This window comes from Antechinus flavipes, chromosome 2, assembly GCF_016432865.1.
Source record: "Antechinus flavipes isolate AdamAnt ecotype Samford, QLD, Australia chromosome 2, AdamAnt_v2, whole genome shotgun sequence".
NCBI classification, from domain to species: Eukaryota; Metazoa; Chordata; class Mammalia; order Dasyuromorphia; family Dasyuridae; genus Antechinus; species Antechinus flavipes.
The window spans coordinates 128319644-128333137 of record NC_067399.1 but is presented as its reverse complement, the minus strand read 5'-3'; the positions used below and the strand labels follow the sequence as shown (position 1 = coordinate 128333137).

Here is a 13494-nt window from a genome sequence, read left to right as displayed (position 1 = left end):
TTTATAGTATAATATATATATATATATATTCTTCTCCTGACATTGCCCATGGAGCAAAGCAAAATAAGCCTATTTCCACATTCACTATTTAGTGAACAATGTTTAATATTTCAACACTGCATTTAAGTACCTACTAAGTGGTCTCTCCTTTACACTACAACAGTACAGATCCCTCCAAATGATGTTCAGGTAACAAAATCCTCTCCTCTTCACCATACTATAGCTTTTCTCTAGATACTTTAGCAGTGGTCCTCAAACTTTTGTTCTCAATATCTTTATCCTATTAAAAATGATTGAGGATCTGTCCAAAGAGTTTTTGTTTATATGAATTTATAGTTATAGATATTGATCACATTAAAAATAAAAACTAATTATGAATTTGTAGACTCTCTGAAAGGATTTCAGAGATTCCCAGGATGCTCTGGACCAGATAGAGAATATACTGTAGTTTATTAATGGGCTTCCTAAAATGAGGTGTCCAGAATAACAAAATATCCTAGATGTGGTCTGATCAGAGAAAAGGAAAAAGTTATGAGAACCTCCCTTGTTTTGTCCATTATATTTTTATTAAATATAGTAGAAAGGGCAATTTCTGAATAAGCTTAATGAAGTTAAAGAAGCTATTTCTCTCTCCTATGTCTCTACACACAGTTTAGCGGCAATAAACAGGCTTTATATCCTGAATTACACAGAAGTAAAAACAGTCTGGGAGGCCTACAAATAAGGAACTGCAGTACTGTAATTCAGCAGTAATGTTACACCAGCATGAATCAAGCATTCCCAATCCTGCTGAGACAGCACTCGTTTTAATGTTGCTTTGAAGCACACCATACTATCCTGATTCATTTAGCAGCAAATGTGGGCTGCCTTTGTCAGCTGGGACATTTTCCCTTCCCTCAAATAGAGATGAACAAACCTATTCTTTTAAAACCCCGATGCAATCCCAAGATTCTAATTGCTTTACATCCTATCAGCTTGCTTAGAAACACCACTTTGAATCATGCTTGTTGCTTTTAGTTAACTGTGGGCAGTGTGAATGTGCAGTAAAACTGTAGGGGATCCACGCATCACCCACTCGTCTCACGGAATGTACCCATCTTGGCCTTGCGGGGTAGTGAAGAGACATGCAGAGCAAGCACCTGCCCAAGATACCACACAAATACATCCAGGTGGGATGCTACAATTCTGCTTCAGTCCTTGTGCTTTCTTTTCTTTTTCTTCCTCCTCCTTCCTCACCTACTTCCACATAAACACACACATATACACACACCACTAATGCAGGCATTTTTAGGTAAGCTCAGCCATCCTTCTCCTCTTGTGATCTCCTGAAACATCTGAACATCTCCCCTGGGTAAAGGACATTAGCAGATCTGTTCCAGTGGAAGGTCATGGAATTTGGAAGGTGTATTTCTCAGTGGAGCCATCCCTGTAGAGGATTAGAGACACGCTTCCCTAGCCTAGCAGATGCATAGCTAACTTTCCAACTCAGATTCAATTGGTTGTATCGGCTAAGCTTCCAGAGGAAACATCCAACATTCTGAACTGAACATCTGATAATCCCCTGCTGTGGTGAATTTTTGATTTAAATATAACTGAGTCTCTCTTGGCTCTGGCTATGCAGAGTTGGAACTCTTCTTTTAATTGTAGCTTCAGTTTTGGCTTGGAGATTTGGCTGCCTATCCTCCCAATAGAGTCTCCCTATAGATGTGTTTATTAATTGTGTGCAATAGAAATTATTTTGGCTGGCCTTGCAACACAATGGACTTTGCTAGTTGGAAGTAATGGTTCAAAGCTCTTTTTCATGTGGAAAAATGCCTGGTTCTTAATGTGATACTATTGTACTGCTGGGGAATCAACCAGCAGTGACAGTGACAGTTTATAGTGGTCATTCTTGAACTTGGCGTTCAATGCCCTCCACAATGTGGTGACAAATCATGTCACCTTACTCTTTCATTTATTTTATGTTCCAATCACACTGGATATTTTTCTGTCCTTTATTATTATTATTTATTCTGTTTCTCCCCCTTTCCATAACTTCTATGAACTTTTGCTCATACCATTCCTGATTGAACTTCTCCTGTCATTTGCTGTTCAAATCTTTTCCTTTTATTAAAATCTGATTTGGATTCTACTTCAGTCACACCTTACTTCTCCTATTCTGGATAAAAATAGTTCCTCTTTCCTGGAATTCCTTACAATACTTTGTCCCTTCTGGACTCACTTCACTAGGTCCCTCATACGTTGTTTGTTCATTTATCCTTCCTCCATGGAGATGTAAGCCACCTAAGAGAGACACTTATACCCACCTCATTGTCATACTGAGTAACCGTTATTATTGCTGAGAGACAAGAAAATACATCTACCTCTTCTCATTTCCACCCTCAATTCATTATATCTTACAGATCTAACCTCTATAATACTTTTTTCCTTTTTTCTTTCTTTCTCTTTCTCTCAATTCACACTATTTTGGTGATGATACTTCAGTCCTTTATGGGACCAGACTATTGTTTTAACCTTCTGAATGAGGTACTGCTTACTTCCAGTCTTTTCCCACATGGATTCATTAGCCACACAGCTCCCAAAATGGAAGCATGAGAGTAGCCATTTCTCTAACTGTCTATCTCTCTGTTTGTCTCTGTCTCTGTCTCTGTCTCTCTGTCTTTTTCTCTGAATCTCTGACTCTGTCTCTTTTTCTTTAGCTCTCTGTCTTTGTGTCTCAGTGTCTTTGTCTCTGTCTGTCTGTTTTTCACACACACACACACACACACACACACACACACGCATACATTAACACAATAGAAGACACTTCAATGAGTGGCTTTTCCCCTCTAGGATGTCAATCAATTTACAAGCAGTTATTTAACACTATGTTTCAAATCCTTTTCAAGGAATGGGGATATCCCATATGGATATTGGGAAACTTCCTATTCACAATGAAATTATATTCCAAGAGAGGAGACAAATATAGATAACGATACATTCAGCACCCATATAAAGTGAATAACCACAAACACATATAAAGTAGTAAAATATAAGACAGTCCAGGAGGGAGGTAACTAGCATTTGTGATGGGTGGATCAAGAAAGGCTTCATATAGAAGGTAGTATTTTCTAAAGGAAGAAAGCCTGTTTAAGGAGGAGATAGGGAGAGAATGTATGCAGGGCATTCTGGGACAAGCACTGCAGAGGTATGCAAACAGGAGATAGTGTCATGTGTGAGAAACAGAGAGAGTCTATTTGGCTAGTTTTTTTTTCTGGTACTGGTTGTTTTTGCTGTTGCTTCATTTCAATAGTACTTGCTTCTCCACGACTCCACTTGGAGTCTTCTTGGCAAAGATACTGGAGTGTTCTGCCATATCCTTCTCCAGATCATTTTAAAGACAGGAAAACTGAGGCAAACAGGGGTAAGTGATTTGCCCAGGGTCACACAAGGTAGTAAATTGCTGTGGACTTATTTGAACTCAGTTCCTCTGATTCCAAGGCCAGTTTTCTATCCATTGGGCTTCTTAATATTTCTCAGCTAGATTAAAAGTGCAAAAGTGCTGATTACTAACTAATGAAGTGCAGAGCACTCTGATGTAATTCCTAGCCCTTGTCCCCAAAAGTTCCAAAGTGAAATTGCCCATGAAAAACCTGAAGAGAGGACTGGTGAAGGCTAGAGCTATACGGTGTCTCACCAATTCTTCCCTGCCCCCAATAACCAACAAGGAGAGATTTTCAGACTAACAGACTTTGGGATGGAGGTTAATTGCATTTTGAGATGATGTCTCATGACTTCCACTCATACATCATGTATTCCAAACAAACTGGCCATTCTTAGTCATTTCATCTTTGTCCTCCAATGCTTTTACTCATATCTGGAATTCTACCTCTACTTTTTATAATTCCTGGTTCGTTTTAAGACTCAATTGAGGTGCCATTTCCCCCCACACAAAGTATAGACACATATACACACATATTATATATGTGTATATATAATATCCATTTATTTATGTTTATCTATCATCTATCCATCTATCTATATCTTTAGATAATACCCCCTCATGTAATTACTCTGTATTTATTATGAAAATATATTATATGAACTTACCTGGGTATGATATATTTCCTCAGTAAATTGTATGGTTACTGAAGACAGGTACTGTTTCACTTTATCTTTGTATATCCAGTATCTAGAATAACGTCTAAGTTCATTCATTAAGCTGATAAAAGATAACTAGTTGAACAACTATTACTATTATTGCAACTACAACTACTACTATTGCTATGCATTTATCTGATTCTTTTAATTTTGCAACATGCTTTATAAATATTATCTTATTTGATCCTTTTTAACAATCCTGGAAGTTATGTACTATCATTATTCTCATTTCACAGATGAGAAACCTGAGACAGACAAAAGTTAAGTGATTTGCCCAAAGTCTATATTTGATCTCAGGTCTCCCTGACTGCAATGAGAATCTCTGGTCCTGACTTTATTTATTCTTTAAAGATCTTGCATTAACAATTTGACTTCCTTCATAACAGAGAACCAAGGAATTTCTGACTTGGAAGGGGTTGTGGAAGTTTCTTAGGTTATATAGGTGCAAGCAACCTACAGTTTCTCAGTGGACCATATCCCAAAAGCTTCTCACCATCTTGTACTAAAAACTTTGCAGAATAAAAAAAAATGAGTTTCCAAATTCAAATGATTGAATCATTTTACAATTCCACCAAAAATAAATAATTTCCAAATTCATCTCTTCTGAACCTCATATCTATACTATACTAGACAAGGGTCTACCTAGTGTTTCCAGTAGTAAAGAATATGCTTTCTGCTAAAGAAGCCAATTCCATCCTTTGGCCATTTGTTTACAATTCATGTGTGGGACAGTCAACTAGCACCTTTGATGGGAAGACTTTCCAAATTCTTTTCAGGGCTGCTCATCCACCTTTGGTGGTCCACCTGGCACTCAACTCTCACTTATGGCTCTAAGAAATGGCAGCAGATATGTTAGTGAGTTAGGGGGAGTGCATGTCTACCCAAGCACATAAAGACTTCCCTGTCAGAAAGGGTCAACAAGGACATTTTATTCCAACAGTCACAAAGGGGACTGAAGCAAATGCTGTGGAGCACTTAGAACTTGGTCAGACATCCAAGATGCCAAGATCATCCACAGCATCTTTTTTCTCATTCTTTTAAAAATTTTATATTATTTATTATTATAAGTATAATAAATAATTATTAATTAATTTTAAAATATGCATTGCTTTTGAATCATGCTGGGAGAGAAAAATCATGACAAAAAAGAAAAACCATGGGAGAGGGAAAAAAACAGAAAAAAGAAGTGAACATAATATACATTGATTTACATTCAATCTCCATAGTTCTTTTTTCTGGATGCAGATGGAATTTTCTATCCAAAGTCTATTGGGATTGCTTTGGATCATTGAACTAGTGAGAAGAACCAAGTCTTTCATAATTGATCATCTCACATTCATTATTGTGTACAATGTATTCCTGGTTCTGATTGTTTGGCTCAGCATCAGTTCATATAAATCTTTCCAGGCCTTTCTAAAAGCTTGTTCATTATTTTTATAATAAAATAATATTCCATTACCTTCACACACCTTATTCAGTCATTCCTCAATTGATGTGCATCAACATATTTTTCTTTTCTTTGCTGCTACAAAAGGAGCTCTTACAAACCTGGCTGTATATGGATCCTTTTCACTCCTTTATGATGTCCTTGAAATACAGACCCAAAAATGGCAAATCCACTGCTTCTTTCCAGTCATTCTGACTTTTATCTTGCCATTGTTCTTTGATCTCTCAGAAAGAGAGAATGAAGTTGATGACTTTGTGCAACTTTGCCTCACTTAAATTCAATTCATGGATGAGTCAGTATATCACCCTATGATTTAATTAGTCCTCTTTGAAACTGAAGAATGACCAGTAATTTATACCTTACTATCTCAAAGATAACTTTATAGGGCATGTGAATTGGTCTGCATGCTATTCCCCAACTCAACTTTCTATCATCCAATTTAGTGTTTTGTTCTCTGTGCTTAGAATATCACCTTTCATCATCTATTTTTCCTTGAATTTTTCCTTTACTTCAAGAGTACTTTACTAATTGGAGTGTTTCCTTTATATCCATCATAGAAGAAAGGTATCTATTTATCTCTACATTTAATACACTACTAACACACTACTGTTTTCAACTAGTCTAAGAAGGGATACTATATTCATATAAGATCAAGGGCAAAGATTAGTCATTTGCAACAATATTTTTTTAAAAAAAATATAAAATAAGCTTATTTTTCCATTAGTTTAAAATTTCATATCATATACATATAATGTTCAATTTAGTTTTATTTCCCTTTTGCTTCATTTCTCTGAATTCTCTGGGCTTTAGATGATATCTAACTCAGCATGCTTTTACACACACACACACACCATTCATCCCCCCCTCCATGTTTTCTTCTTTTGCAATTTCCTCATTTTCTTCCTTTGCCCCTCCAATTACATGATAACCACAAAAAATATGAGGAGAGATGAGAGCAATGAACAGCTTCTGTGTGCTACTAATCTTTTCCCTCTGTTCACTGGGAATTAAATAACTGCATTGTAGACAACTTCATGGCTTACAATATTAAAGGAATATAAATGGTCTGGATAACACTACACTAGAACCTACAGTACTAAAACAAATCCCAACCCTGCTAGGTGACTATAACCAGTCTTTTATTCTCTACAGTACTGTCTGTATCACAGCCACACCTGAATTGTTTATTTAAAGATCTAAAGCATCACCATGGCAATAATTACTCAAGTGATGTTAACCTACACATATTTAACCATCTATGCTAAATCACTGAAAACTTTATGCAATTCTCTTATCTGGTTTAAATGAACACCTGTTGAAGTGGGTGGTACATGTATTACTATTACCATGTTTCAGATTAAAAAAATGACGTTCAGGTAGATAATCATTTAACCAAGGTCATAATAACTCCTATGTTATAACACTGATGTATCCCTACAGTGTAATAGAGGATCTAGAGAACATCATCATCATCATCCTCATCACCATCCTCATCATCCTAATCCTCATCCTCATCTTCCTTTTCCTTAACATAAGAAACAACAACAATAATAATGACTAGCATTTACATAGTATTTTAAGGTTTGCTAAGTGCTTCATTCAAGCTTCATGACAATCTTGAAATATAGGTATTATTGAAGATATTTGTAATATATATATATGTATATATATATATATAATATCTATGTATAAGATATATATAAAATATAAAAGACATGTCCAAAATAAAAATAAACAGTCAAGCAAAGATTAAATGATTTGATCAGTATCATAGTAAGTGTTTGAGCTCAAATTTGAAATCAGAACTTATGAATTCCAGGTCTAGCACATTATCCAAGGAGCCACCTTGCTGCCTCATATAAGAACATTTAAAAGTTCATCCATTCAAAACAACATTGCCTTCAATAACTCTGCATTTCAAATTCTCTGTTCCATAGGAAAGAAAGCACGTTAGATATATGGTAACATCATACCAGCATGGGGATCAGAAAAGACCTCTCCAGTTCCTTCATGGACACCACTAACTCATTCTTCTCACATGTTTTGCCTTTCCTTGATGCTTTATAGATAATGATCAAAACCAATAACTTGTATGAAATAATTGAAAAAATGGGCAGTGATAACACTTTCTTTTGAGGGCACTTAGGAAGCTAGATCTTGAAAGTAAAGTTACAGAATCAATACTCACACTCTTCAAGTGTAGGATTTTGTGGCAACGAGGCAATAGATCCAATATATTAAAGGCAAACATTCTTTTGCTACTTTTTTGTATTTCTCCTAAGTATTTACTCAACATCTAGGATATGTAGTTCTCCATGACACATACACCTGTAACAATTAACTGATCTCACCCACTGGGCTTGTGCACAATCTCCTCCAAAAACAGTTGAGTCAAATTCAAGATGCATCTTACCTCTGCAGCAGGGACACCCTCTGGGGGACGACAGTGTAGGACAATCATCCCTTCAATAGGCACTTCCCTTCCCTGGGGATCTTGCTCAAAATTTTTCCGTAAATCTGTGAAGAAGCCAGCAAAATAGTCAAATATGAAAAGGCAAATTTGTATACATTTGCTCAACATACAATAAAGCAAATTATTGTCTGGTGTAGGAGCTTTCTGAGTAACAGAATTGCTTCAAATATTTTTTATTATGATTCAGTTTTTAATTCTTGCCTTTTCCTTTCTAGCTCTTTCAATTTTTCATGATCTTAAAAAAAAAAAGACAAAAAAAAAACTGGCAAAGAAAAACACAAGATTTCATAAGTCCATACGTTTATACTAGTATCATCTACACAACATACAATGCAACACTTATCCTAATGAATTCATGCAAATATATAGCTACAGTAGGCTTTTTTCATGTGATATATTTTATTATTATTAACCAAAGAATATATTATTAATCTGTAATTTGTGCCATTTTCTTGGTCCTCTGGAGACCCTAGAAAACAGTAATAGAGTGAGATTACCTATTAGCCTTTTTATTTGTAACCAGGGAGAAGGGGAGGCATTCAATGACAAAAACAACAACAAAAATCTATAACCTATCCAACCAAACATACAATTAAAAAATACAATGCCCTCAAGTCCAATAGAAATGTTCTGCACTGGTGTGATGCCCATCACTAGGAGCTCAAGGCATTTAACAAACAAGTTGTACCATTAGCCTTTGACGCATGGAGGACTGGAGCATGGTGAGGTTAATTGGCTTGCCACTGGTCTCAGAGAGTGTCAGTGCCAGCACTGGGAACAAAACCTGAGATTCCTGACTTCTAGTGTCTGATTGCTAACCAGCAGAGTTCTCTTATTTTGGCAAAGAATACACATAAATGCATACACACACATATATATACATAGCTCTTTCAGGAGCCTTTTTGGTGTGGTTACCATGTGATTATGTACTATATTATTTTTTAAGGGGTTCTGGCCTTTTCTGCTACTGAAAGACCAGAAGAACATTTTGTTAATTTCATAGAACATTTACAATTCCAGCTGTCACTGAACTATATGGAATGCTCAACTAGATATCTTATTTACAATGCTTTCCTTAGTAAAAGATGCTATTTCCCCCCTCCCTCCTCACTTTGATGATGTAATTTTGTTTGAATTGAGTATTTCAAATTACATACTGTGGATTTATTAATTTAATTTTGTTTATTGTTTATAATATGAAAGAAGATTCCCCAGAAAGGCTCAGATACCTAAATATTACTTTATTTTTTGGCTGAGGCAATTGGGGTTAACTGACTTGCCCAGGGTCACACAGCTAGGAAGTATTAAGTGTCTGAGGCCAGATTTAAACTCAGGTCCTCCTGACTTCAGGGCTGGTACTCTATTCAGTGAGCCACCAAACTACCCCAAATGTTACATTTTTTATAAATGTTATAAATACATTAAACTTGATTTTAGCAAATCAAAAATTCAGAGGGAAATTTTTTAAAGCACAACACTCTATGTATTCTCTGGCTTTAGATTTTTTCTTCATCTTCATGTTTCTTTCTCCTACAGGTAATCATTGTTCTTTTTCCAGAGAAATATTTATCGAGTTATTCATTAGTTTGTGTGATGTAAAAGATCACCAAAAACTAATATCACTAGCACACATAGTGAGATTAATTTTTTCATTTTCTTTCCTATTCGTTAAGTTTAAGAAGGGTTTTCTGTTATTCAAGGATTCATGAATTGTCATATCCCTTTAAACTTATGATTCAGTTACTGGCTTGCAGTATAGTGGAAAGCCACACAGAAACTGACATAATAATAGGTACTGTGAGTGAGCACTGATATGGAATACTCAGCTTTCTCTGTACATATTAGACCCGGAAATTTTTATCTGTTACTCCCCTGGGGGTATCTTCCTCAAGTCAAAAAATCATACTCCAGATTACACTAATGGGTTATTCATCAGAAAGAGGCAAATATGGATCTAGCTGGAAAGTGATATTTACTCTTACTCATGAGGTGTTAGAGAGTCTGCTAATGGAAAGTCTTTTCTTTGAACTGACTGCTCCATCATCCAAGAGAAGTCTTATTCAACACTATTAACATGGTCACTCTGGATAATACTAAACTAGTTTTTTCCAACATACAAAACCAATGGCTAGAATCACCGTCCACATATGTTCATCTTGGAATTAGGAAATTAGCTCAGCTATTATTCTAGATTATTTCAATATTGGATGCATTACTTGGATACTCTCTCCCATACCAAACTAAATAGGAATCCATAGAAGGGAAAAAAAAACAATTGAATCTAAATTATCATATGCCAAATTCCAAACTTACCATGTGTTATACAAAATTAAATAAGAATGATCTGTCAAAAACTTTGGTGAATCTTAAAACCATCTATTGTGATTCTAGGCATAGTAAAGATTATCATGAATGCATTCTCATTAATCTCATCTATGTAACATCCAACTTTATAAAACATTAAAAACCAACATTTTTGGAGGGGGAGAGAAGGGATACCAGACTTAAAATTCTAATAGTGTAGGAAACTTAGCACTGTAAATTCAAATGGTAAGTCTTCTGAAACTTACAATCTTAGAAAGATGCCTCGGGACATTGGGAAGATAAATGACTTTTTCTCTGGCCACCAAATTCTGAAACTTGTCCTCTATTCTTTATACTAACTTTTCCAAATAATACCCAAGATAATTAGAAAGTAGAACACCCCTTAATGCCCACCTCCATAAGGAATTGACAAGAATTGTTTAGAAGCAATTGTTTAGAATATTAATACCTTTCTTTTTGTTTCTTTCTTACTCCTGTTCTAACCCATATCTGATTTGAGTTCTTCATACAGAAAAAAAGATGGAATAAGATACCCCTTCCCCCCAACAGATGAGGACATGGTAAAGCAAGGGACTTTGATAAGATAAAAATCACATAATCAATACCTGGAGAAGTCAGTAGTGGCCAATAAGTAGAAACTCTGGTGCTATGTCAGGTCAGAACATGGGGCAGGAGAGTGCTCTTTCTAAAGCTATTTGGTCTAGCTTTCATTTTCCTTTCATGCTACTATGTTAGGAAGTTCATTGTAGCACAAGAAAATCAATAAAAATTCAATTCAGAATAATAGTCCTTTGCTGCTCAGCAATACCAGGGAGTTATCAGCTCATTCAATGTTATAGGAGTTAATGTAATGATATAAAAATAATTTACTCATTCAAACCAAATCAGCCAATGAAAAATTATAGTCATTTTTTATAGTCAAAATCAGAGTCATTTGTTAAGTCTGCAGGAACGATGACACAAGTTCATATGAGTGGTTGAAGCACATTGCATTGAAATCATTTGTTGAATTTGTCCACCTCATTTTGGCCTCATGGAGCAACAAAATTACATTTCTCTTCATAAAAAGAGATTTGCATATTAATTTCAAATCATCTTAAAGTAATGTATGAGTGCCCTTGAAATACAGAAGAGATGCATTTCAAAGATCCATTTCAACAAAGTTGATATCAAGATTTATAAGTTGTAATCACTGACTGAGTGACAGCTAGGTGGCGCAGTAGAGAGAGCCAACCTGGAGTCAGGAAGAGTCATAACTTCATGAGTTCAAATCTGGCCTTAGGCACTTGCCTATGTCACCCTTGGCAAGTCACTTAACCCTGTTTGCCTCAGTAAAAGGATACAACTCAGTGTGCCTCATTCATAAAATAAGGTGGAAAAGGAAATAGCAACTATTCCAATATCTTTGCCAAAAAAAAAAAAAAAAAAACAAAAACAAAAACAAAACCCCAAATAGAATCAAAAAGATTTGGCCATGACTGAAACAATTGAATATCAATGAATTGCCGAACTACAACAATCAACTTGGAGAAACAGGGTACCATAGAAAGTTCCGCAGCTTTGTTATTATATGTGTAACCTTGGGTACAACTTCTTGGCCTTTTTCTTTAATCTTAAAATGAAGGAATTAGATTATATGATGTGGCTCCAGCAATATCAAAAGGCCAGATATACTAATTTAATTGTTCTTTAAAAGATGCTGGAAAAAAATCCTTGACACATAATTGGCCCAGGACTTGAATGAATGCCACAGTTTCCTGGTATCCTTAAAAAAAAGAAAAAAAGAAAAAAAGAAAAAAGAAAAGAACAAAACTAAGCATAGGAGAAATAAGAAGCACTCCCTTTCTACTGCCTCCCTACCCCTCACTTCTGATGATAGCCAACACAAAAGCAGAGAAGCTGCACCCCACCAATGATGTATCCCTGTCAAATAATCTTTTTCAGTGCAATGGTTAGATGAACTTTTTGTAAATTGGGTTAAGTGGTCCCCATTTATCTCATTCTGTTCCTATCCTGAATACCAGACTTGTCTGAGTCAGACTGAGACTATAAGAAATGAATTCAAAGGTTCCTTCTACTTCTAAATGTATAAATCTGAGCATTTATAACTGGCCTTATTAATGCTCTAAGAAGATAGTGATCAAACCTTGCTGAAGCAAGATGTGCATAAAAGATAACTTTTTAACTCAGGTCTTGTTCGATTTCATGGTCCTCTTCCCTCTAGGATACATAGTGCTGGACATGGACATTTCGCCTTTTTCTATGGAAGCATCGGTATACTGTTTGCCTCTGCAGTTCTGTTTGGTCAGCTTTGATTTACAATTCAGTGTCAGCCTCTGGCTTTGAAATATTTCCAGGATTTGCCCTGGATCTTTTGCTCACAACATTTATGACTTTCTCCTCAAATACTTGATGTCTATCAGTTTAGACAGATAATTAATTATAAAGGAAATTCCATACATGGAATTCCTAATTTCCCTATATTCACATATGAATTCTTATTCTTAGGATTCCTTAGGATCAATGACATCTCTTCCATGCCATTGCAAGACTACTCTTTCAGTAGCAATATTGGACTGACAATCACTGTATTGAAGCCACTCTTTTACTTCTGATCACCACCTTCCCCAATATATCCTCCATTTTTATCAGTTCTCCCCCTTCTTTTATTATATCCACCCTTTTGCATTTACTTAAATATTAAGACAGATAAGTTGGTAAAAAGAAGTAGCATCAAAAGTTATGAAGGGATAACTACAATTCCTCATAGAAATATATGCCCAGAATAAAGAAGTAAAGCTGTAGCATAATACTATATATATTCATTCATAGGCCTATTACATAGGCAAGTGTCTATATATAAATATATATATATTTGTTGTTGTTTAATTGTTTTCAGTTGTGTCTGACTCATTGTGACTCCATTTGGGGTTTCATTGGCAAAGATGCTGTAGTATTTTGCCATTTCTCTCTCCAGCCCATTTACAAAAATGAAAACTGAGAAAAAGTTAAATGACTTGCTCAGGGTCACACAACTAGTAAGTGTCTGAGGCCAGATTTGAAGTCAGATTTTCCTGACTCCAAACTCAGCTTTCTATCCATTGTACCT

At 35.5% G+C, this 13494-nt stretch overlaps 1 protein-coding gene across 1 annotated transcript in view; it reads right to left on the bottom strand.

Annotated features, from left to right (window-relative positions):
• UNC5D (unc-5 netrin receptor D) overlaps positions 1-13494 on the bottom strand; it is a 790136-nt gene that overhangs the window by 300347 nt on the left and 476295 nt on the right. Inside the window, exon 4 of the mRNA XM_051975504.1 lies at positions 8001-8104. Coding sequence (XP_051831464.1) covers positions 8001-8104 — 104 coding nt within the window. The remainder of the gene's footprint in view (positions 1-8000; positions 8105-13494) is intronic.